General features: G+C 42.8%; 3 protein-coding genes across 5 annotated transcripts in view; 2 read left to right on the forward strand and 1 right to left on the reverse strand.

The window, feature by feature from the left end:
• Positions 1 to 2,269, reverse strand: part of taf6 (TAF6 RNA polymerase II, TATA box binding protein (TBP)-associated factor) — a 5,787-nt gene extending 3,518 nt beyond the window's left edge. The window contains exons 1-7 of one of the 2 annotated variants that reach the window (XM_076020490.1): positions 1,985 to 2,269; positions 1,843 to 1,866; positions 853 to 1,010; positions 662 to 748; positions 409 to 562; positions 230 to 286; positions 25 to 144 (exon numbers count right to left, since the gene is read on the reverse strand). In XM_076020490.1, the coding sequence (XP_075876605.1) occupies positions 25 to 144; positions 230 to 286; positions 409 to 562; positions 662 to 748; positions 853 to 1,008 (574 nt within the window). In that variant the 5' untranslated portion in view covers positions 1,009 to 1,010; positions 1,843 to 1,866; positions 1,985 to 2,269. Of the gene's footprint in view, positions 1 to 24; positions 145 to 229; positions 287 to 408; positions 563 to 661; positions 749 to 852; positions 1,011 to 1,842 lie in introns of both variants that reach the window. The other variant, XM_076020491.1, reaches the window with a different exon arrangement.
• Positions 2,270 to 2,893: 624 nt separating this feature from the next.
• Positions 2,894 to 5,685, forward strand: mrps31 (mitochondrial ribosomal protein S31). Its single transcript, XM_076020492.1, has 7 exons — positions 2,894 to 3,087; positions 3,446 to 3,928; positions 4,073 to 4,225; positions 4,359 to 4,502; positions 4,592 to 4,668; positions 4,958 to 5,098; positions 5,188 to 5,685. The coding sequence occupies exons 1-7, from the start codon at positions 2,978 to 2,980 to the stop codon at positions 5,421 to 5,423; spliced, it is 1,344 nt and encodes a 447-aa protein (XP_075876607.1). The 5' UTR covers positions 2,894 to 2,977; the 3' UTR covers positions 5,424 to 5,685.
• Positions 5,686 to 6,370: 685 nt separating this feature from the next.
• Positions 6,371 to 20,543, forward strand: LOC142884671 (forkhead box protein O1-A-like). Of its 2 annotated transcripts, XM_076020488.1 has the most exons (5): positions 6,371 to 6,745; positions 6,850 to 7,470; positions 8,796 to 9,158; positions 16,990 to 17,181; positions 17,676 to 20,543. In XM_076020488.1, the coding sequence occupies exons 2-5, from the start codon at positions 6,871 to 6,873 to the stop codon at positions 18,870 to 18,872; spliced, it is 2,352 nt and encodes a 783-aa protein (XP_075876603.1). In that variant the 5' UTR covers positions 6,371 to 6,745; positions 6,850 to 6,870; the 3' UTR covers positions 18,873 to 20,543. The 2 variants fall into 2 exon arrangements, with proteins under 2 accessions (XP_075876603.1, XP_075876604.1); XM_076020489.1 differs by lacking the exon at positions 8,796 to 9,158 and having other exon boundaries at positions 6,420 to 7,470.
• The last annotated feature ends 4,114 nt before the right edge of the window (positions 20,544 to 24,657 follow it).

Raw genomic sequence — 24,657 nt, forward strand, 5'->3', positions numbered from 1 at the left:
TGAAAAACCAAATAAAAACTTTACCTTTGCCATCAGCTGTTGTTGCCCCCTGACCTTTGCCTTTAATGGTACCTTCCTCCTCCTGACCAGGTTTGACAACTTTGAGTGGCTCTGTGGATTCAACCTTTTGCTGCTCTTTTGGTACTGGCATTTAAAACAAAAAAGAAACATAAGATTATCTTTTCAGCGCCAGATGTTGTGTGTTCTGAGAAATTAGAATGTGACTCACCTGGAGGAGGATTTTCCGGAATAGAAGGCTGCACCCCCTCAATACTTAACCAGTGGGCTGAGGTTTAACAGACAAGCAGACAAGCATAAGGCAAAATAAAACATTCAGTCAAACACTAATATTCAAAAATACCAAAGAACAAAAATATGTAGCAGCAAGACACATTTTGATGTGTGTACCTTTGAGAGACACATCGAGTGGAACCCTTGGGAGTGGTGTGTTGATAATATCGCTAAGGTCGACTTCCTTCTCCTCATAGAAATGAAGCTCTCGTCCACCTCCACTTGCAAAGCGGAAGGGGATAAACTCTTGAGACTGAAACCCATACAGGGGCTGGAAAAGACAGAATAAGGACACAAAGAATTTTCTAAGAGATAACCTTACTCCAGTGGTTAACTGGACAATTAAAATGCTTTGCCAGGTCTAACTTACCTCAACGTTTTTTAATTTAAGAGCGTGATCTATGTCGCTAGTTGATAATTTACGTCTTTTACCATGGCGCATGAATTTAAGAGCATCCTGGATAAAAAGAAGAACAATTAGTGTAGTTTATACAAAATTATATTTTGGCAAGAGCAAAATTAACTGATTTAAAACAATCTTATCCTTGATCATTGAGTTACCTGTGCAATTTCCTTTATTCTATAGCTGACTTCTTCACTCAGCGCAACGCAGCTTTCCTCCTGTAGCTGACCCACTCCAATAGACTCTGCCATGGCCTTAATGGACTCGGTGGGCAGGATGACTGAACATGGCTTCTGTCGACGTTCTTCTGCCATGGCTGTCAAGAGTATAGGTTTGTGAAAAGTCATTTCAGAGGACAGACAGACTAATGCAAACAATGACATCCTAACAGCGCATGTATATCTATTAACCGTTAAATTACAATAAGTAAAAAAGAAGCCAGACACAACACTGGAGATTCAGTAACTGAAACACACTGCACACGTCACTAAAGCTTGACGTAGTCACAAAACAAAGTCATGACCAACAGACTTTAACTGATATTTTAACAAGTAATGGTTTAGGCAAATAAAAATAGAATTGATTCTGGGTCCTGTTTATTAAGGAGCATAAAAGTAGAAAATGATTCATAAACAAACACTCTAATTAGAAAACAAAAAAGAAGTAAAATCTGATTTTGACTCATGGTCAAAGTCAGATGTTTTGCATTTTCACAATTTTATTAAAACTTGTGACATCAGTTGATCAAATGTTCCATCCCTCAATCGGATAGTTGTAAGTGCACATATCTTCACTGGTTTAGTGTTGCAAAACAATATATTATAGTTAAAGGCTGAAGGGACTGAAGGCTGATTGCGGTAACTTCTACGAGTTTATTCTTCCTTACTCAGAAACGTGTAAACAAACACGCTGGGATCCACAGAGGCAGGCTATCAATGGGACGGACAATATTCAATCAAGCTACCAACAAAACGCAAGATTCGGCATATGTAAACTCACTCGTTGCAACACCGAGTTGTCACTGATAAGAAATACACAATTTAAAACTTCACAGCAATTCTGCATTTTCTAAAGATAAACTTAAAGTGGCCTAAATGTGTTGAATGTTAGCTTGTATGCTAGTGACTTAGCTAACGTTGACATTTTACCTGAGTAAAGTTGGCCTCTTCTTTCTGAGTTTATGCAGGAACAAAGAAAACAATCCAGCAATGTTAAGATTTGCAACTGTATTTCTGATGAGAAGCTATTTCCTTTCGAAGGGTATCCATCGCTAAATATAAATTACTGAACTAATTCACGATTTGCAGCCGAAACATCCGTTAGTGAATTAGCGCTAGTATTCCATCGCCATTTTGAATCACGTTCCGGTTGTGGTGTCGCGAGACAACATTTCTGGCGCTTCGAGGACTCGCAAAAGAAAATTAAATAAAATATAAATAAAACACATTCGTCCGTATGCTGTTTTAGCTGAACGATGATTTTTGATTATGTTTTTTTTTAAACAACAAAACGTTGTTTTAGTTAAAATCAGAAGATACTAAACGAGAATTTGTGAACTGTGAGAATCGGCCCCATAAACGTCACCACTGAGCGAGATTTGAGGCGCGCATGCGCATTGACCACATAAATCTGCTGCTCTCCAGCTGCCGGACGGACTTTGCGTTTGAAATCGGCGCCTAGGCTTTGAACGCGCCTGTTTTATATTGATGCAACCAGTGTGTGTAACGGGAGCACGTGCCATCCATTGAAGACACCTTTAATCAAAGTGATAAGGGGACGTATTTCTAAGCAGATGTCGTGAAATGCAAGCTCGTCATCAAATCTCGAATGATGTTTAAGCACCTGGCATAATACTTGTCAATGTTAAGTTTAAAAAGCTTGTACCTGAATGCAGCACAATATATAATTTACTTCCTACTATTGGAACCGTTTGTTTCACTACCTTGAATACACAAGAAACATCTAATGAGAACGGGAATAAAGACGATTTAAAAAAAACTATTTATATACAGCGAAAAAAACACGACGGCCTTTCTAAAGTTCAAATGTTCAAGTAAAAGCCACGAAATGTCACTGTTTTAAACGTCGAAGGACACGAATGACATGGTAGTTTTGTTTAAAATATATATAAATTTTCTTTAACAATGAGTCGAACATCTAACCCCAAGTAATACGCAGTGTGTCCAAGTCTTGTTGCCGTAGCTCGCAAAGTCTTCTGCGCATGTGTGATTTACACTACTATAGACACATCGTGCATCGACAAGGGCATTGCAATCACTGAACATGTTCAAATTTTGTCGCTGTCTGATCGCTGCTCAAAATTCTTCAGCTGGTTTCTACGAGCCGAGCTTGTTGCTCACCAAAGGTGACAAGAGCGTCGCCTCAGCTTTTAAGTGAGTTTGACTCTTAACGAAAGCCGTCTGTGTTACTAAACACTGCTTAGCTAGATGCGTTGTGGCCTTTGCGGTGTCCTCACATTGAAAACCAAAGTGTCTGTGCATCTTATGGAACTATAGAAATGCTTGTACTCTGAATGAATAGAGTCCACACGTGATTCGCATGTTAATATTAAGGCTAATTCTTATATGTAGACAAAATGGAATACAGTATCATAAGCTAGATTTAAAGTTTTAGCGATTGACATAGTCAGGAACTACATAGTGAAAATACAATTTTCCAGTGGTACACAATTCCTGGTTGCCAGTATTCACAGCCTTTCATAAAGTAAGATTTATTTGTTGTCTACCATAGGTTTGCAAGTAAAGGTGGAGGAAGAGCCTTAGGCACGAGTTTGGGTCGGTTTTGTGACAAGCAAAACAATGCCGCCTCATCTGATCAGGAAGAGAAAACAAATGCGGACAAGCAACTTGGCTGCACAGAAGCTTCTGTCGAAACGGATCAGACAACTCCACGTGCCAGCAAAGTCGCGGCCAACCAAGATGTGGAGCCGGGAAACTCAGGAGCGGTAGATGGAAGTGCCACACAGCAGGAAGAGGTAGTTAAAATTGAGCAGCTAAAGGTAACGCCAAAGCAACTGAAGCCTAATGTGGCTAAAAGTGGGAAAGAAAGTCTCCTTGACCTTCTTGGGGCCATGAAGGTGGAAGTAACTAATAAGAGGAAGCTTCCAAACGTCAGATTTAAGCCAAGTTATCAGCCTGTGTCCAGATCAAAGCCAGCCATGGATAGCACCATCAATATGTTTCAACAGGCTACTGTGGAGGCTTCGTCGCAGAGGTAAGAGTAGATTATTGGTGCTGTTCTATAACAATCTTAAATATTGCACAGTTACCAAACTTATACGACCTGATGTTTTGGAATGTTTCGAGTGCTTCTGTGTTTCTTCATCAATTCATTGGTGTGATGTGCCCCTTGTTTCAGTGAAACACTGGATCCTGAACTTGTTGCAGCTGCATCCGCTGTTGCCGACACTCTTCCTGACCGCAGCCAGGCAGAATCTGAACTTCTCAAAAAGCTGAGGCAGCATGAGACTGTCACTGAGGCTCAGAAGAAAGGTGATGTGAGCAACTTAGGGTAAGTTTGTGACATCGTATGGCCTTTGAATAGAGTGTTGACGCCAGTTGGATGCAGTTTTAAATTTAATCATCTCTCTCGTTAATCCATTTCATACTGAGTAATGGACAATTTACAATTTAATTTCTTATAGAGTCATTATAGCTGACATGAAAGTAGGAAAGATGCCCAACAGGCAAAATGCTTGGGCAGCAAATCAGATTCGGTTTGATGACGACGGACAAGGATATACACATGACAGAGGCGTGACCGCTGATTCAGATGGAATTCGGAGAAAGTAAATATGTTCATCACACTTTATTTCATTGTTTGTTTGTTTGTTTTAAAGATTCACAATGTGTTTTAATGTGCATTACTGTTTGGTAGGAGGAGCCTATTCAAAGGTAAAAGACTCAACATCTTCCCTGCCACGACAGACGAGGAAAAAATTGAATCCGCAGTTGGTAATGGGATTTTTTTTCTCTCTTTTAAGAATTTATATATTTTAGGGAATATCTTCATGGAAAGATTTATGGCACTACTTGTTAGGAATAGTAGTATTCACGAAGAAGCTCTATATTTTAACATTTCACCAGTATTTAAAAAAAAAAAAAAAAAAAAGAAGCTTTTACCCCCATGACTCTGGGATGTCCTGCAGTACACGCAGCTTGTATTGTGAAGATTTATTTGCTGCATTAGTCACTATCCTATTACAAAAATTGCTCATAGCACTGTGTTCATACTTACTTACAGCACGGCCAACTCTTTGGGACGTTGACTTTGCTAATCAGTTGTCTTCAGTGACCAATCAAATGCCTCGAAATGGGCTTGAAGAAATGATCCAGTGGACAAAGGAAGGGAAAATGTGGCAGTATCCTATTAACAATGAAGATGGCGAGTATTACAATATTTCTGAATCTTTGGGCAAGTAATGGATTTTGCCTGAGGGAGTGTACTGACAGTCTCCTCTTCTTCTATATTAGGCCTCGAGGAAGAAGCCAGTGTTTCGTTCTATGAACACGTCTTCTTGACGAAACACTTGGAGGAAGGTTTCCCGCGTCAAGGACCAGTGCGCCACTTCATGGAACTTGTGGTGGCTGGTCTGTCCAAAAATCCATATTTGACTGTCCAACAGAAGAAGGAACATATATTCTGGTTCAGAGACTACTTCCACCAAAAAGAGGGCATCCTGAAGGAGGCCGACGTGTACCTCAACTAGACAGATTTACTAACGTGGACCTACTCAGTAGATCTTTACAGCTGAAAACAGCACCACCAAAACATTCTTGCTTGGATTTCTTCACTCTTGTTGTTTTGTCAAACTTAGTTTATCATCTACTATTACACAATTGAATTACTGTTCATTAATTTCATTGTATACCAAGCATGTGATACAGGAAAGATTTGCAGAGACAGAGTGGGTTGTGGATTAATAAAGTGAATTGCGCAAAGTGAACAAAGCACACATACTGACAAAGGAACTTTCATGCCTTTGAATTGTCATTGTTACTGTTAGCTAATAATAATTACACTGAAAGGTTGAAGAGATTAAACATAATACATAATTGAATCATGGATATCACCTTTGTTTCAGATATCAATTAGCATATCCAGGTCTTTGAGATGCATGTGTGTCATATTATGAACACAATGCCGTACAGCTAAAATTATGAAACGTTAGGCCTTGAGCTTTTAAAATTAAAAGCATGCTAACACAATAGTTGACACAACATTGTCATGCATTGTCTAAGAGTGTAGAAACTGTTAATTTTTGGCTTTTAAATGTGCCATCACTTCCACGTTTTGTTCCCTTAATTTAAATAAGATATCCATGTTAAGGCAACTCTGTGTTGAACATGTTCCTATGTGCAAATCACCCACTAGATGGCGTCATCACTCACGTGGGAACATGCCCAAAACGTCACATCTGAAAAGTGCAAACGTAATTGTACGGACTGAATAATGATAAAAGTATCATCTTTGCGCATTGAATATTCATATTCATCTTACAAGCAGTGAATATTTTAAGGTGTTTATGAAAAACTTAATGCCGTCTTAACATGCAATTGCAGTAAAGTAAGTCCACCTACACGTAAGTATTTTACTGAAATAACGACAGAGAACATGTAAAGTCATGGTCTTCATCTTGTCGAAAGGTTGTACGATCTTGAAATATTACTATTGTTTTTTTTTTTTTTAGAGGCTACACTTTGATTATTTCAATCTTATAATTTAAATAATTAGGTGAAACTAGGTTCGTAGAGCATTGAATAAACTGCGAAAATACTACTGTTTTTACACACCATCAGATTGCGCGGACAGTGTAGTACTCTAATTGCTGATTCTGCGCGAGTGCCGTGAAGGCATCATCAGACTGTAGGAGTGATAGTCATGACAGAGCGGCAGACTTGAGAGTTGAACTAGTCAGTGGCTCAGACAGTGCGGGATGGTGTGAACTTCAGTGACGCCCCAGTGCATGTGAAGAGGCTTTAGAACCTTTGAAACTACAAACAACACTGGCCTTTCGCTGGAATACGTTGTGTGAGTGCAACTGTTATTACCTACTAACCTGCTGGATTAAAAAACAACAACACACGTATATATCATAACTTATTGATATTTATATGTGGGCGCTTGTGTGTCAGTGAGAGCCGATTCACCTCGACATGGCTCAGATCCCGCCGCCGCAGGTCGAAATAGACCCAGAGTTCGAGCCTCTCTCCCGCCCGCGCTCCTGTACCTGGCCGCTGCCCAGACCGGAGCTCAGCGAGCCTGCCAGCTCCAACACATCCTCCCCGGCGCCGTCGGTGCAGCCGGAGCCGGGGGGAAACCCGGAGTTTGTCAACAAGCTCTGCCTGCTGGAGGAGGACTACGAGGAGTACGCGGAGCAGGAACCGCCTGTGACCACCTGCAATGATTTTCAGTGTCTGGAGGCCAACTGCGTGCATTTACATCACCATCAGCACCTTCTTCATCATCGTCCTCATCATCACCATCAGCAGCAGCAGCTCCCGGGTCCGCAGCTGCCGCCTCAGCAACAGGTACCTTCTCACGGCGTCCCGCCCATGGGGAGCTCGGGCCAGAGGAAGAGCAGCTCGTCCCGCCGGAACGCCTGGGGGAACATGTCGTACGCGGACCTGATCACCAAGGCCATCGAGAGCTCACCCGACAAGAGGCTGACGCTGTCGCAGATCTACGACTGGATGGTGAAGAGCGTGCCTTATTTCAACGACAAGGGCGACAGCAACAGCTCGGCGGGCTGGAAGGTGAGTGGATGCTTGCCTCGCGCCACCTGAGAGCGCGTGGCTGATGCGCGCAGCAGTGTACCTGCGGTGTTCTGGGATCAGCGTGTGCTGTAACCCCTCACACTCAAACACCAAACGGGCAAAACTTGACCCGCGTTACAAACGTCCGTTCGTTTACCTTGTAAAACTGCCCCTGGCTGTCGTGTTGACCCGTTTCTAAGCTGTGGAAGGTGTGTAACAAAGAATCAGTTTTCAGTCTGTAAAATATGGAATAAAACTTTGGCAGGAGGCTACAAACAGAGAGCTAAATATGTTGATTTTTGGAGGTCTGCAGAGATTTCGGGATAGCTAATTGTGCAAGAGTGCTCCGTGAGAAGTTAGGACTTGAAAATGGGGTGAAGAAAATACCTTTAAATCCAGGCCTGACCTTGGTTTACTTTTCATGTTTTGAAGTGCGCATTAGTTGCAGCTCTACTTCCAGAAGTAGTGTGAAGCAGTATGAAAATGCAAACTATGGCACTGAGAATGTTTCAACCCTTGGTTATCATTGTACACACACACACACACACACACACACACACACACACACACACACACACACACACACACATATGGTCATTATTGTGCTAATTTGACCTGTCCTCACTAAAGAAAATAATCATGTTTTTTAAGTGTTGCAAGAAAGTGACTTTGTGTCTAATTTTGGTAACTGATCGGTGCACAGATCTGTGTTCTAGAAAAGATGGTTTTCAGTTCAAAAAACTGTTCAAAGCTTGTAAACAGTTCCAGTAACCGAACGATAAGCAGGTCACTATAGGTTTTAAATACACTATTGTTCGTTTCTGGGAACATTCTCATCCAGTTTTAGCACAAAACATACTGACTCATGGTCTGTGCAGCCTTTCCACAGTCCTGGAAACATGGTACAAACCTGAAATTTGAAAGACAGTGTTTTTGGCCTCTAAATGTTTTGGAAATATTTAGCACAAGGGGAGAGGTTCGGAAAGAAAAGTGTGTAATACCTGCACAGTCATCGTCATCAAGGTCTGATCCCAACTTAATGGATTGAAATGATGGAGTCAGGGCAAAGACGGGGAATTATTGGGTGTGTCCTGAGAATACCTGCATTGAAATCAGCGGTCAAACAACCCATGTCAGGCAAATGCCTATTTTTAGCCTTGCAGCCCTTCCTGTACCCGTACATTTTTGTGAGACATTATGTCAAAGTCATGCCAGGAAATGCCTTTGTAGCCCTCAATCTAACATAGTTTTCATTGTTCAACACTCCTGAATTCAAAGTTTAAATTATCATGGCAGTGTAAGCTGCTTCTTCCTTCTTTTCCCAGGCATTCTGCAGTTCTCAGGCCGTGCTCGGGTACATGTGCACTGGGTTGCAGTCGCGTGGGAATGAAAGAAGAGAATTTGCCGGGGAAGCAGTGACGAGTAAACTGTTCGGAGCTCCTGCGACAATAACAGGAGGCGACGCAAACAGCTCAATCAGAGCCAGGGAGTGTGTCGGAGGGGAAGAGGCTGGGAGAAGGGAATGCTGGGAACAACGTCAAACATCCTCCATTCCTGAGCTGTGCGCTCATATCTCTGCGTCCCTGTCTTCTAGAGTTTCCTCAGCGGATGCTGCAGCTTGGAGAAAGGGATCGCTGCTCTTTATCCTGTCACTTCCCTCTGCCCTCTCTCAGGCCTTTTTGAACAAGGTATTTGTGAGGGTTAGACTTTTAGCTACAGTGACAATTCCGCCTTGCTCTGGCCTGGAGCTTGAGACGGTTTTGTTACATGGGGCCATCAAAGAGATCAATCTCCAATGTTGTTTGGAAAAGGGCATACATTTTTGGAAGTACCTGTATAAAAATCAGATTAGAAGTCCAAATACTATTGCAACCTGTTACAACTGAAGCCACTGAAATTTAAACAAAGATCAATTTCAGAAAGTATTGATCTTCCCCAATGATGCCTGGGGGGCACAAGTAAAACTCTGATGAATTTCCATTGAAACCAAAAACTGCCGCTTGGTTTTCTTCAATATTAGATTAACACATCTCCACTCAGCCCCTGCATTCCAAAATGTTGGCACAGGAGCCAGGTCCTGGAATCACCGGCTAATAGTTATTTTTACATTTTCCTGTTAAAAAAACATGGCAGTTCCCCCACAATGAACTGTGATGCATTTCCTGCAGAGTGGATGGAAAACAGTGCCATGTGTTAACATCCCTGCCCTGCAAAACATGAGGGTCAGGGCTGGCAAAAGAGCAGGGAGCCCATAGCAGAAGCCGTGTAGGGATCCTGTTTCTACATTTGATTATGTGCATAACATATTTAATTTTTTTCAGAGGATGCTTTTGTTGTACAAAAATATTTTGCGTCGCATTCGAGTATATGGATTCGCTTAAGAGTGCACGTGTCCGTGTGCCCCTGATTATAGTGACAGAAATAAGACAAAAGACCTTGTGGTGGGTTGAGGCCATCCACTTTACTTCCACCAGCTCCATGTGTGATCCTTCCTGTCTCTTCTCGTGTCAGGGAGTTTTTTTTTTTTGCTTTGTTTTGTTTTGTCCCTCCATAATTCATGTGGCTGCCTCCGAGATCACGGTGCCTTTGTCACAGCGGGGGCCTCTGGCCAACAGGGAGGACTTGCTTCCTGGAGACACTGGTTGTTCTGTGGGCAGCAGCGTGCAGTGTGGAAGGTGTTTTAGGTTGAAAACTTACTGAACCATGACCTTTACTCTGGGACAGGAAGTGACACATGGCAGAACGGTTTCTGTGTTTGCGAACAGACTGAGGCAGAAGGCGAGCTTTAATGGGTAAATGAACGCGTAAAAAAAATAATATATATATATATATATATACACATCAGTGTCAAATTGCCGTGTTTGAAGCGTTTTATCTGGCCATCACAGCTTGTTTGACGTACAAAAAAACAGTCGACTGATTGGTGTGTTTGAATAGCTGTGGAAAACGTGCCAGACAACATTGTTAGTATTTATTCAGGACGGGCTGAGTGGAAAATGTGATGTAAACTGATCAAGGGCCAGCTGATGACAATGCGAGTCCGGAGCACGTTAGAGTCGCGATGATGCCATGGAAGAATGTTTTGTCAGCTTGTCAGTTGTACTAACACTGAAGGAAACTGGCCACTTCAAGGCTTGAAAAATAGAATTGTATGGTTACACAAGCGTGGATAACGTAATTGTAATCTAACAAAAAAAGTTAAAACTTCAGCCAGTCAGAAATACATTCAAGTATGTTGAGATAGGTTTCTGGGTAAGGCACTGTCGCCTCACAACAAGAGGGCTGTGGCTTCAATGGTGTTTCCATGTTCTTCCTGTGTCTGCTTGGCTTTTCACCAGGTTCTTCAGCTTCCTCCCACACTCGGAAGGCACGCACTCTAGGCTAACTGGCAACTCACACGTTCACAACTGAATTGCCCGCAAGTGTGGATGCTTGTTTGTTTCGCTCTGTGTTCCCCATGATAACCTAAGTGATTTGTCTAGGGTGTAACCCTGCCTTGTCCACAAGATAGCTGGGATAGGCTCCTTAGGGCTCCATCCCTGAGTGCAGCCGAAGCAAAGACATGTGTCTTGGTGACATTGACATAAAAGTGGATAATCTGGTGCTTAAGAGTGCTTAAGATCCCCCCCGACCCTGGTGTATGGAGTCACTTTATGGGGTTGAAAACAAATCAAAGCTCAAAAAAAGAGCAGAATGACTGTCAGCTATTTGTCTTGAGATCACAAAGGTTAAAAAGGAAGGCCTGCCCTGAATTTAAGAGGCCCACTGCAAGCGTGGAGTAGCCCCATGAAGAAAGGGAGGCTTGGGGCAGGGGCTTTCAAAGCACAGAGATCACGGCCTGAGGAGAGAAGGGGAGCAGTCAGCTGACTAACGGAGGCCTGTGTACAGTCTCTACATGCATGAGTCTGTGGAATTTGTGGCATGTAGGTTTCTGCATTGTCCTCCAGCCCGGCCAGAACAATTATCCCCCTCTATATTGTGTTTACAAAAGCAACTTTGCTTTCAATCCATTATGTAAAATTAAAAAGGGAGTCTGGTGCTGAGAGAAGAGAAGATGTGTGATGTGAAGAAAGAAAAACAGGATCAACAGGGTCATTTTTTTTTTTTTTGTTTTTAATTTGTGCAATGCCAGTCACAAAATTAGGTATTCACTTAGAGTATTAGGATTAATACAGATTTTATAGTTGTTTGCGTGCCTTATCAATCATATTCTGTCAATCTATCGTTCTCATTTTCAGCCCTCGCTCATCTTGAACTGAACTGAACACACAAAGTTCCCCGCTCCATTTACACGCTCCCACTTTGAAGCCACCACGAAGTAGGTCACTGTTACCGATGTTCGGTGTTAATGAAGAAGCCGCCATTGTCTGTGGAGAGTCATGAAGAGGCGACGTGATCTCCACACCACGCTGGAGGCCTCTTTTCCTCCTCTGCAGCTGCATCTTTTCACCGCCCTGAAACAGAAAACTCAGGGCGCACACGCTTGCACTTCCTGGGTCAGAGGAGCGAGGAGGTGTGGGGGGAGGGGGGTGACGGGTGCACAGGAAGACACAGTCAGGAAGTGGCTTGTCCTTTTTACAGTAATCTCTGCAAGTGCTGTGCTCTTTTATTTACACCAGATCTCTGGCTGCTTTGTAGTGGTAATGTGACAGCAGTTATTAACTGTCAGACATCTACAATTTTGGTTTTGGAAGCTCTCCCGAATAAGACAGACTAGATTTGCCACAAAATCATATGGTGCACAAAAGAAGAAACGGCGTGTTTGATGGTCCTCGCAGAGCTGGTAAATCAAGCTGAGTCAACTCAACATATTTACCAATTTAGCAGCCGGTGTCACTGCAGCTGGTATCACTTTGGTCCAAAGACTTGTGTTTGTGTCTTCCTTTGCATGCTAATTTTAATATTCTCCGGATGAGCCATTATTGCCAATGATAATTTAGATATTAGCAGTGCCATACTCTCCTTCATACGAATATAAAGGTTGAAACAAAACCATTAACCTTATGAGCTAGAAACCTATATTGAAATTAACAATTATACACTTGTCACATTATCATTGGCAGCATTACCAGCAGCAATAAGACCTGTTGCCGAGTCAACAACAGTCAATAAACATTTAGAAGGGGGGAGGGAGGATCGAGTTTCCTCTAACATTTGTAATTCACACATTCAAACTCACTTCTCTGGTTGTCAAAAACTGTAGCACAGGTAGAGCACAAACCAAAGGAAGTGACATGTGAATTACTGGTGGCAACAAGAGAGCCAAAGCCAGAACCAATCTTGAATCTTCAGCTTGGATTTAAAGAGCATGTTTGTGTTTCAGTGCCTTTATTTCATGTGTGAGTGAAACAATAAAAAGTTTTCATCTCATCTTATGTAAAGTGCGCACACTTCCCAAGGCTTCCCCAGGCTTCCCCCATCACTGACACTTGGTGTTACCGAGTAACCAACAAGAGCTGCAGCTTGTCCCCAGCAGGCAGCCGTCCTCTGGGGGAATCCTCTGTCCTGTCTGTGGTCATGTCTGGTGCTCTGCGCGTAAATCATTCGGATGAGTGAGAGCACTTTCACTGCCGCGGCACCTGTCGCCGCAACTGCGCTCTGTTTGTTTACGTGTGCCGCGACCGTTACTGCAGGCCTCATGCTCCACTACACAGAGAGCAGTGGCAGCTGTGCTCAGGCCAATTGTTTTTGAAGTCCAGGAGGAGGAGTCGCTTCGTGCCGCGCAGATGATTTGGAGATCATTAAGGGACATCTGCGGAGTCAATAGACGGGCGATAATTCACTATCTTCGGCTTGTCAAAGTGCTGCGGTGAGCCGCGCACAGCAACAGGTGGACTGCAGAGACTATGCACCACTGTATTTACAGCATGCTCTTCCACTGAAAATAGATTTTGCCAGAAGCAAAGAGACCTCTTCTAAACTGGGTGTCCTTGAACCAGCTGATTGAGGACAGTCGTTGGAAGTCCTGTTCTTCAGCAGTGCAGTTGTGGTCTTATTGTGCTTTTACGCCCAACCACTTTTCAAGTAACTCTAAAGTCACAGGATTGTTTTGCTTGAGTTCTGAACTGTTGCACTGCTTGATGTCAGTTGTTTGGTGTGCGGTAGCCATAAAACTCAATCTGGACTGCTTAATGATCGAATTTTTCCTGTTTTGACATAAAGATCATTTCAAACATGTTTAATATTGGTACAATTGTTTAGTCGCTGACTAAATGCTCAGTGACTTGTGAATTATGAAGTTGTTATTATTATTTTACTATATTGTTTATTTGTAGTAGTTGTATAATATAATAACAATTGTTATTCTTAAAATAGGTTTAGAATTGAGAGTTTCCATACTCTTTTAAAAGTCTTTTTTTTTAAAGGTTGGCCACACAACAATGCCATTTAAAGGCATTAAAAGTAAATGTTACGGCTGTTACGGCGCTGCAATTGGCGCATGAGAAAAAAAGTCACAATGGCTGCCTGTCATCCAAACACAATGCAATGAATTTTGTCCTCAATTTAGAAGCATCGAAGGCAGAGAAGAATAAGACCACAGAGGATTAATAGACCTCTTGAACGTGTCTCCAAATGTGCGCCTGGGAACTTCACACGTTGCAAAAAAAACAGGTCAGCGTAGGTCACATATATTTGTGGATGCCATATATTCACACAAGCACTCACACGGCTACAGGTGCAAATATTTTACCACTTCAAAGTCGGTTAAAAGCCGGGCCATGGCAATCCTTTTTTTTTTTTTATAAAGAAGTTTAGCAACAATGAAACACTTAGACCACCTTGAGTCAGGCTTTTAGCAGCATAATGTGGGAGTGGGGCACCTCCTGAGTGAGGGAGGCAGGGGACGTCTTTTGTTCTCTTTGGGCTGAGGTGCTGTCTGTCTGAGACAAGGATTATCCCAGGGCTGAGCGGAGAATAGTGCCACCCAAGGACCAGTCATGCAGTCCCTGATCTATTGTGAGCTCTAATCAGAGTCTGCAGACATTTGCATGTCGCTCGTCTGCTCGGCTGCGTGTGCAGAGGACTCATTTGCTGAAGGCGGAATAAAAGAGCGGCATCACAGGCTGACTCTGACGGGGCTCGCCGCTCTGATAGAAGAAGGTCCTCTGCTAATGACTCACTTCCTGCCTTCGGTTGCAGATCGAAAATGTATTAGTTGAAAAAAACAAAAGAAGAAGAAGATCAAAACAGGTGCAAGAAAGAAGCAAGAGCATGATCACATGAAGGCGAGCCAGAGCGAGCGTTGCATTTTGTGGCTCCACGGATGGGTGTCGGCTCCACCTCAAGTCTTTTTAGTCCGCACGTGCAGGATGTTCTCTGACACAGGAAGCCTTTTTTAAAGTCAATCACAGAGCAGGGAGGAGTCCGGCTCAGGAAAGTCGGGATGTGTGCTGCGGTTCTGAGTCAGAGAGCGCACGGTCGGACCCCCGCACGTCACATCTCAGGCTTCCCCTCCTCTCTGGGTTCCTGCTCCACTCAACCTGTTTGCATGGCTCTGTCAGCGCCGCCGGAGGAGCTCATGTTCCGCGCACAGCGAACTCATTGACCCCCCACCCCACGACTCCACCAGGCGAAAACATCTCACTCCATCGCCCTCCCCAGCCTCACTTCGAACTCCGTAACCTCCCCCTGGCTTTCTTTCCCTTGTTTCTGTGCACTCTCACTCATGCACGCACGCACACACACACACACACACACACACACACACACACACAGATACGCACATACACAAAACTTTCTTTCTCATTTGTGCCTCCACTATAGGGAGAGGTATCACAAGGTTGTCAATGTATAGACTGCGCTCCAGCTTGTTGAGGGTCTGTGTCCACATTCTTTCTGACTGCTTCAGTTTTATGACAAACAATAGAAGAGAGAATTCAATATACATGTAATTGTAACGTTATTAAACTACACTTGGACTCTACATTTATTCTAATGTCTCTACTTTGTCTCAACCCCATACTTTTATAAGGTAACATATTTCTGAGGTCCTGTCTCAACCACGGAAAACTCTTATTTCCATTTCTATGTATTCATTGAATAAATGTGGCTCGTATTTCGATGACTGTGATGGTCTGAAGGCATTTAAGCCAAAAGCTTACAGTGCCGCCTGTGAGCAAGATTTTCTAGAGACAGTCAGACAATTAGTCTGTTGTTTTCAATGTGAGTGAGTGTCTTTATCTCCAGTCCTTGAACATCTCTGTTGAATCCTGTGGTTGGGGACATCTGGCTTCACTAACTGCACAGGGCTGCTGTTGAATTCACATGGGCATTCAAGGGAAATTCCCTTTTGATGTATCTGGTGTCGTTTCTTTCTTTCTTTCTTTTTTAAATTGTAGTCACCATCCCTCTAAGCATTGAAATTCACATTCATATGTTCTTATTTTGTTCCAACTGGGTTAAAACCATCCTACCAGGCAGCCAGTAACATTACAGCCTGTGTGACAATGTCTCGGCCTCTTAATCGGCGTGGTTTTCCTTCCTGACAGAATTACACCACAGACGGCGCCTCCGTGTCCTCTGCACGGTTCAGAACACAGCATTGTACAAGGAGCACTGAATGAGTCTGGAGGTGTCTACAAGCTAAGCTCAAGAACAAATGCGACCACATGTCGGTCGGACCCAAAGACGTTTGGTCCTTGCTCAGCACAATTGTTTCAATGTCCTCTTCCAGTGGTGCCGTCGCTGGTGGTGGGAGGGCCGAGACAGAAGCGTGCAGATCAAACTCGGTAGAAATCACAGGATACATATGATTATGGTCCAAAGTGGGAAGGGGGACCACCCACTTCATAAAGTGACTGTTTAAAATCAGACAGGAAAGACGGTGGGCTGTTTCCTCGGGCTGCCCTTCCATTTCGGTTTCACCTACAATATTCTTTACTTTTACTCCAAAACGTACATTATGTTGACCTTAAGTCAATTTGATTTAACCCCTATGCTCAGTTGTTGCCATTTTGTTCCTCCGTCATAAACAAACAGCACCTTCGCCGTACTGACGTGTGTGTCGCAAGGTTACCAAATATTTATTTAGTACAAAATCAGTCCCAGCGCGTACACCCTCCATCCTTGTGCTGGAGCAGTCAGTGTCCTGTCTGGGTATGTGTGAGGAGGCAGTGGAAAAAATCTCAGCAGACGTAATATTGTTAACAGGGGACATGGACGCACTTCCTGTTAGTTTGCCGGCCCTGACGTGACGCTCAGCCACCGCCGTCTTAACCGTGTGTGTGGAAAATGACAAACATTCCCCCGTGCAGCCACCTTCTCATTTGATCCCCCACAAAACAGCAACCAGGGACAATTTACAGTTTCTTGTTTTTGCACCAGGGAGACAGCGGTTGTGAGCAAAACATGACTTTTAATATATTTACAACAACAACACCAGCTAAGTCCCAGAAATATCTCCGGGCCATTCATAGACGGTGACCTGCAGCAGGACGGTATCATTAGAAATGGATGTACTGTTACTTTGCACTCCATCACTAACGGCAGCATGTTTGTGTTCTTTTCTCCCCCTCGCAGAACTCCATAAGACACAATCTGTCGCTTCACAGCCGCTTCGTGCGCATCCAGAACGAGGGAACGGGAAAAAGCTCCTGGTGGATGCTGAACCCAGAGGGCGGCAAAAACGGAAAGTCTCCTCGGCGCCGAGCGGCCTCCATGGACAACAACAGCAAGCTGTCCAAGAGCAGAGGACGGGCCATGAAGAAGAAGGTACTGGTGGTGGTGGAAAGTTCTTCATCATCCTCAGTTTGACGGGACTTCTGTGGGAAATGTGTAGATTGAAGAAAGCAGAACGGAGGGAATTAGGAGGTTACATTATTAAAGAGCCAAGTACTCAAATTAATGCATTAATGCAATTCATGCATTCCATCCATTAATTTATACAGATCTACAGTACAAGGAGAGAAAATGTGGTGGATGACTAAAGCAGCAGATGAGAAGAGAGTGAGAACTTTGTAGAACAGTTTAAAGAACTGCTAACACTCCCGTGGGTTTTCAGTCTGACCTATGTAAGCAATTTCTTCTTGTTTTTAGAAAAGAGAAAGGAGAAACTACAACTGATGCACCACTACAACACCTTTACTATATTTTTTCATATAATAGAGATTTTTGCCAATGCAAAGAGACAGAAAGAGGCTTTCCCAAAATGTTATTTCTTTTCACTGCAGCATGTAAACGTTATAATAATATTTCTCTATCTCCAGCTGGCAATGCAGGAAGGGATGGAAGGAGGACCCGGCAGCCCAGGTTCCCAGTACTCCCACTGGCTGGGAAGCCCAAACTCCCACAGTAACGAGGACTTTGAAGCCTGGAACTCCATCAGGAGGCGAGCCAACTCTGACGCCAGCACACTGAGTGGACGTCGTTCGCCGTTCCCGTCTGAGCACGATGACCTCACTGAGGCTGAGGGACACATGGTCTATACTGGAGCGGCAGGGCCAAAGATACCCTCCACCCTGCCCAGCCTGTCCGAGGTGACTGGATCGATGGGTCAACACGGCTCAGACAACGTCATGGAGAGTCTGCTGGATAACCTGAACCTGCTGTCGCCCAAACCTCCCCAGCTGGGTTCGGACCCCTTGCATTCTTCGAATGTCACTATGCTTCAGAGCGGCCCGTACTGCTCCTCCGGTTTGACCTTGCACCCCCAGCAGGACTACCGCAAGTGCATGTACGGCCAGGTGAGGATGAACTCCATGTCCCCGGCTCCTATGCAGACGCTTCCAGAGACCAAGCCGGGCTTTACGGTTTACGAGAGCCAGTATATCAACCCGGCCGGCCTCCTCAAAGAGCTCCTGACCTCAGACGCAGAAGCCGGCAGAGACATGAGGCTCCCGATGGATTCAGAGGTGCCGCAGGTTGGGAGGGCAAGTTGTTTGATGCCTACTTACAGCAGCCAGGGCCACGTGGGGGGCCACAACGGTGTGAAGATGATGAATCCGCTGCAGAGTCACCCGGTTCCTCACGCAAGCCCGCAGGTTATACATAGCCACGGTCCTTTAACCTCACGAGACTTAAATAACTCCAGCATGATTCCCTTGACTAGCCTGACTGGTCTCTCAGGAGCCCCTCCTCATATGACCAGCGGGAAAATGTGCCTGCAGCTGCTGCCACGGGGACACACGGCTCACGCCAGCAACGTCCCGGTGGGCTACGCTAGCGGCAGCAACGGCTACCGGGAGCTGCACCCAGTTCATCCACACGGCCATCATCACCAGGAGCGGCTTCCCAGCGACCTGGACAGCGTGTCCATCGAGAGGTTCGAGTGCGACATGGAGACGGTCCTTCACGACACCCTCATGGATGGTGGGTCTCTGGACTTCAACTTTGACCCCGCAGCAGCGCAGCACGGGTTTCCGCAGAGGGTGAAAACCACGACACATAGTTGGGTGCCAGGTTAAGATGAGCGAAAGCCAGTAAGGCAGTAAGCCTGAACTTCACATCGATAACAGAGTTCCAATATCCTCAAAATGTTTTTCCTTTTGCGTACGGCATTTTTTTTTTTTTTTTTTTTTATCGTGTCACAGATGAGAAGAAATTTATATTGAATGAAGCCATCAACTATTTACATGTAAACACATCATCACAACACATCACATAGATAGGAATACCAGAGATATACTGGAGTTGGGTAATCTGTTCTTATTCAACAAATGAACAGTAAAGTCAAATGTTTAGGCCAATCCATTAAAAAATACTGTATATATGTTTATATTAGTCTGATGTTTGCTTATTTATGTCCAACGAAAATGACGAATAGTGTACCACATGAAGAATAATGGAACTGACATAGTCGATAATCCTTCAAAATTTCTGTTATGCAGCTAACGCTAGTTATTCACTTGTGACCTTGCAGCTGTTGACGGGTTCAGCTGAGAATGATGAAGTCAGGTCGGTCAGGTTATGACAACACAGCTCTCTGTATGTAAAAATGTGGAAAATTATGATGTACATAAAAATTATTTTCCTTTTTCTTACCTGGAGAAAGAAGCCTCACTGTCTGTGGAGCAATTCAGGACCAACTGCAGCCTCTAATTACAGTGAACTTCCTAAACGGTGTTATTTGGTCCTGTGTCTGCCTGTTTACGCATACTATATGTAGGACCAAATTAATGATCAAAACAATCATATCAGAAGTGGTGTGATCTGTGACATAAACCGATGAATTATCTGCAAAGCAATGCACATTCATGCTACGGTGCACTCATGGTTGTCTTCATTTTTTCCCACCTTTTTTTTGTTTGCATCTCTGTCTGAAATTATAATATTATTCTCATATTGTAAGATATTTATTTATGTTGTGTTTGAATTATAGCTGTTATATGTCAGCCTTGTATTTTACATGCTTATGGATGTGTGTTGTAATATATATATTACATTTGAGTATTAGTTTCTTTGTTATATCGCGTCTAATAAGGAATCAGGAAATTTACAAGTTGCCTTTTGGAAAACATAAACATGTGAAATGCCTTAGTCAATACAATTCCAAAGCAGTTTACTTTCTTGTGGACCATGCACATTTTTATGAATGTGTTGAAAGCCTGAATTAACTGGAAATAGAAATTGAAGGTTAGCTAGGACAGCACGAGATTTGCATAATTTTTACCCCACACCTCATTTTTGGTTTGTCTGCTCCAAACATATTTCATAATTATTTTTTCCTCCATGCTCTCACAGAACTAAATAAAAAAGGCATCTTCATGTTTTCATTTTTAGTAAGCATTTTACATGGCTTGTTATTAGCTATATTATATCATGACAATGGTAGCACAAGCAAACTGTTTCTGTGATACATTTTAAAAGATGAAGGCTTTTATTCTTAGATAACTCACATGCTAGTAATTAGCTATTGAGCCTCTAGTCATCTTGACCATACTGTTAATGCTAAATTATGAATTTGGGCATTCCTGGATCCATGTTTCTCCATGCTGTACTGTAACAAGCCACCTGAATGTTCTGAATGGTTGTTTACATGACTCAGTTCCAACTATGCCAATAAATAACACTCATACCTCAAAATATTTTACCTCTTAAGTGTTGAAGGGATGTCCTACTCAGTGGTTACTCAGTGTTTTTTTTTTGTTTGATATTTTGAGGTCAAAATTCAAAATTATGTTTTAAAAGTGAACATTATGTTGCTTTAGAATCTAAGAGATTAAATACAATAGGCTCGATATAATTCTATTCTTGAGGGAAAATTACTTGTTTGGTCTCTGTTGCTTTGATTTAAGAAAAGTTGTAAATAAAGATGCAAAGAAGTCAAACGTGAATGGATAATGGAACTCATTGTCAAATTGGCTAAATGGCAGAATTGAGATGTGGGTACAAAGTGATTGCAATGAATATGTTTTCTTTTAAATCATTTTGTGTTTCTAATTTTTCCTTCCTGACAGAATGAAGACCCCAGATCACAATGTGAACTTCTAATTCACATAAGCAAAACTTGGCATCCAACCATTTTTACAATAAAGCCATATATTATCATGTTTGTGATAAGAACAGCAGGACTTGTCAGCAAAAGTGTTTGTATCCTACTCTACTGTTTTGCTGAAACCCAGAGAGATGAAGTACAAAGAAAATCTGTAACGTATGTTGAGTCTGTTGTCACGAGTGTATCTTGAGTTTAATGGCACGAGTTGCAGTGTTGTTGTTTTTTTTTCTTTCAGCCCCGTAAACAAGCATGTTGGCTTTTAACAATGCTGCCATTTCAGCGGTGCTGAAGAAATTCCTCTGTCAAATCTGGAATCTCTTGCTGAGATTATTACTGAGTCATAGGCTGAGATGTAATACAAACCAGGAAACCAGACTAGATAGTTACACCGCGCAGACTCTGGTCCATGCATCACTTGGCGGTTTTTGACAGTCACTTTATTGTTTGTAGTCGACAATGTCATAAACTCTGATCTCTCTCCCCCATTTGTTGCTGCAAATAAATTGAGACACTTCCCATTTCACATATCACATCAAAATTATTTGGGAACTGCAGCTGCAGCAAACTCTGAATGATGTTTCTATGCTAGGTTCTGGTTTGCTGCCAAGTCTATTTAACGCTGCTGCAGGGCTACTGCAATTGAAAGAAACCCATTGATTCCCACATGTCCACTCGCTCAGAAGCCCTGTCAGACCTCTAATTCAGGCCTGTGATGTTAACATATGGTGTGCAATTCTTGGTGAAAAATAATTACAACTTCTCTCTTTTGGTTAGGTTAAGTTTTAGTTTTGTAGGTTTCGTTTTTTTGGCACTAATAGTACAATTAGTTCATTTTCACACTAAATGCTGCTGTAAAAGCCAGCACTAAAAATAAAAAGTAAGAAAAGCACAATACTACTATGAAACCTGGTTTGCAGCACTCTTCACAAACTTTTGACACAATGTGACAAATTGGCAAGTTTTGATGTGGCAAATTGATAATCTAATTGCTTATCTGTGAAATCTAAAGCACTCTGAGAGTTGCATGTGTTTTTACCAGAGCCTACTGCAACCTACAACAACAGAACCAAACATTGAAGAAGGTGGTAAAAACATGCATCTAGTTGCACCATTTTCAACCACTAAACCAATCAGGTTTTATTTAAAATGTTAAATAGTGAGGCTTACCCTGCTGAAGTGTAAAACATAAAAAGGACAGTTTCTTTTCTTCTCTCAAGATTTATTCACAGGCAGATTTCAGTCCAACGTAGCAAACCTTTGGTGGGTGGTTGAGGAGAATTGAAGGTTTATAACTTAAAGTGAGTTTAAAAACTATTAGAAATTAAGTCTCCAACCCTCCAGATACTCATAGAATATTGACCAGAATTATTACTCAGTTGTTGCACTTTTCTGTTTGTGGATTTTTGTGTACCATCAGTGATGCCACACAAGACAGAAGTATCTTGCTGAGATATTAAACAAACATTTTTAAATGCTTATTTATTTCACTGTCTAACCCCATGTACCCCAGGAAATGATCCTAATGCACAATTTCACACACAGTAAACTGGACAGAAAGAGGCATTCAGTAGAAGATGGGCACATCACAAAGACACTCTTGAGTCTGGCATCACACTGCTTGTTAACGAATCCATAACGCGACCATAAAGCAGAAGCTAGGTGGTTGGCTAACTGTCGTTGATCCGACAGCCTTTACTACGCATCCTTAAAATCTTGTCATCCTTGATTAGTACATGTGCAATGTCATTTCAAAATCCTGTAATTCAAAGAAAATCTGATTTGCAGCTTTCTAAAGGAGTGTCATCTCACCAGAATGAGAACTGTGAGATATGGCAATGGTTTGTAAAAACCTGACTGCCTCGACAAGGCAGGGAATGCGCTGGACTGTACAGCGTAACAAATGACAGGAAGGTTAAAGGCAGGCTGTGCACGCCTAGTAATTCATTGAGGAAATAAACCTAAGAACAGCTCTTTATTCAACAAACGGTATCGCATTAAAAAAACAAAAAAAAACAAACATTATTGTGCAAATGTGTCCTCTGCTTCTCTTCCTGCTTGATGCGCCTAATGGGCTCATCACAAAAGTAGGAGAACTTCTATTTAAGACTGCGCACAATGGAAAGTGAATGCCTGGTTAATGCATATCAGAGCTGATAGCGCGTGGATAAATAGGGTGGACCTTTTGTCTCAAGCGTCTCTCAAAAGCGGCGGTGAGGGCCTGCAGGGGCTTCGCAGCAGGGGCAGAGCTAATTTCTCCCAGAGGCTCGGGCTCAGCGCCAGGAAATTAGGTGGTCTGGCCTGCTGATGCTGCGCCATTATAGAGGACAACATATATATGCGCATGCATGCCCAGCATCGGACCTGCAAACACATCTCTCAGGTGGAGGCCAAGATGAAGATGAATCCGTAATGAGATTACGGCGGCAGCAGTTGATCAGTCCCATTGCGTGATTCTTGAAGGGGAAGCAGAAGAAATCAGCTCACTGGTGGCCTCACAAACGACTTCACAGCTGTTGGGGAAATTTTCTTTCGACTGGCTGAGAAGAGAAATGAACTGATTCCACTCAGGTTGTCTTTGTGTTAGTTTGTTCTGCAGAAGAGACAAGTTTGACAAGAAGCATCAGTCTGGCTGGGCAGAGTGTCCCTCTCCCCATCCAACCAACCCCTTCCCCCCTCGAGCTCCACTCAGAAGGAACTTACAGATGTCCTCAGGCTTTACAAATTAGGTAACGTGACATATGTGTGTTTGGTTCCTGTGAAAACCCTTCTGGGTCTTCTGGGCTCCAAGTGTAGACACTGAGCCTCCCTATGAGTTGATGGTCAATGTGACTTCTCCTCTGCTTCCTGCATATATTGTTACCCAAGTTGGACGCAAGTGTCAGAATCGCAAGATGAACACACATGTTGTGGTACTTCAACTTCTGAAGAATTTGTATTTACATCACAGAGGTCTAATGATCAGTGGGATTCAGCATCTTTGGTGTTCAGTGTTGAAGCACAGTGGCCTCGGAGCTGCTGCAGAACGGCAACTACAATAAGATGACAAAATGAATCACGCATATGCTGTCCAGTTGGGAGGACGGTGGAAAAAAAATTCTGAACATGCTACACTGTACAGTCTCCTCCTTTAGCTGCAGCCTGGTTGACAAAGTTAATGTTTCTGGTGTTTCAAAAAGGAGCAGCAGCCCCTCGCTCATATAGCTCCTGTCTCTGTTTGCAAGAGAAGTTAACTGGTTAGAACTTTTACACAAAATGAAGATTGTGCTATGACAATGTTCATGATTTCTGTTTCATTTACAGTAATATACATCTGTCTATCTGTCTATATAAGTATGTAAATTGCTGTGTGCCAGTGAATTGACCTTGGTGTTTTCTTTGTTTGTTATTTTAACGTCTAATTTTAACCCAATGTTGTAAATATTTCAACTTTCTTTTCAAAATTAATTATACACAATTTAATATTGTTGAATAAATACATTTTCTTTACTTGTCAAATTTATTGTTTGTTTTTTTGGCTCTCTGGGCCCGGGCAGAACAACTGACAAAAACAAAGGCTTTTTTTAAGTTTTGATTTTCCGAGATATATGAGCAATATTTATTTTCAAGTTTATCCAGTTCATTTCAGCAAGGAAATAACTGTCCTGTCACTGTCCTCTGATGTCAATATCATGCACCCTACATAAAGTGCACGATTGATAGGTCTCACGTGTCTGCAAGTAATGTGTATCATTATTTAAAACATCTTTGTGCATCAC

The sequence above is a fragment of the Nelusetta ayraudi genome, unplaced genomic scaffold (genome assembly GCF_046127955.1).
Source record: "Nelusetta ayraudi isolate G7.1 ecotype Tasmania unplaced genomic scaffold, CSIRO-AGI_Nayr_v1 ptg000011l, whole genome shotgun sequence".
Lineage (NCBI taxonomy): Eukaryota > Metazoa > Chordata > Actinopteri > Tetraodontiformes > Monacanthidae > Nelusetta > Nelusetta ayraudi.

Coding starts and splice junctions, on each gene's coding strand:
- mrps31 (XM_076020492.1), top strand. CDS start 2,978: ATGTTCAAATTTTGTCGCTGTCTGATCGCTGCTCAAAATTCTTCAGCT. Junction 4,669..4,957: donor AAAAATTGAATCCGCAGTTG/GTAATGGGATTT, acceptor ACTTACTTACAG/CACGGCCAACTCTTTGGGAC. Junction 5,099..5,187: donor TCCTATTAACAATGAAGATG/GCGAGTATTACA, acceptor CTTCTATATTAG/GCCTCGAGGAAGAAGCCAGT.
- LOC142884671 (XM_076020488.1), top strand. CDS start 6,871: ATGGCTCAGATCCCGCCGCCGCAGGTCGAAATAGACCCAGAGTTCGAG. Junction 7,471..8,795: donor ACAGCTCGGCGGGCTGGAAG/GTGAGTGGATGC, acceptor TTCTTTTCCCAG/GCATTCTGCAGTTCTCAGGC. Junction 17,182..17,675: donor GACGGGCCATGAAGAAGAAG/GTACTGGTGGTG, acceptor CTCTATCTCCAG/CTGGCAATGCAGGAAGGGAT.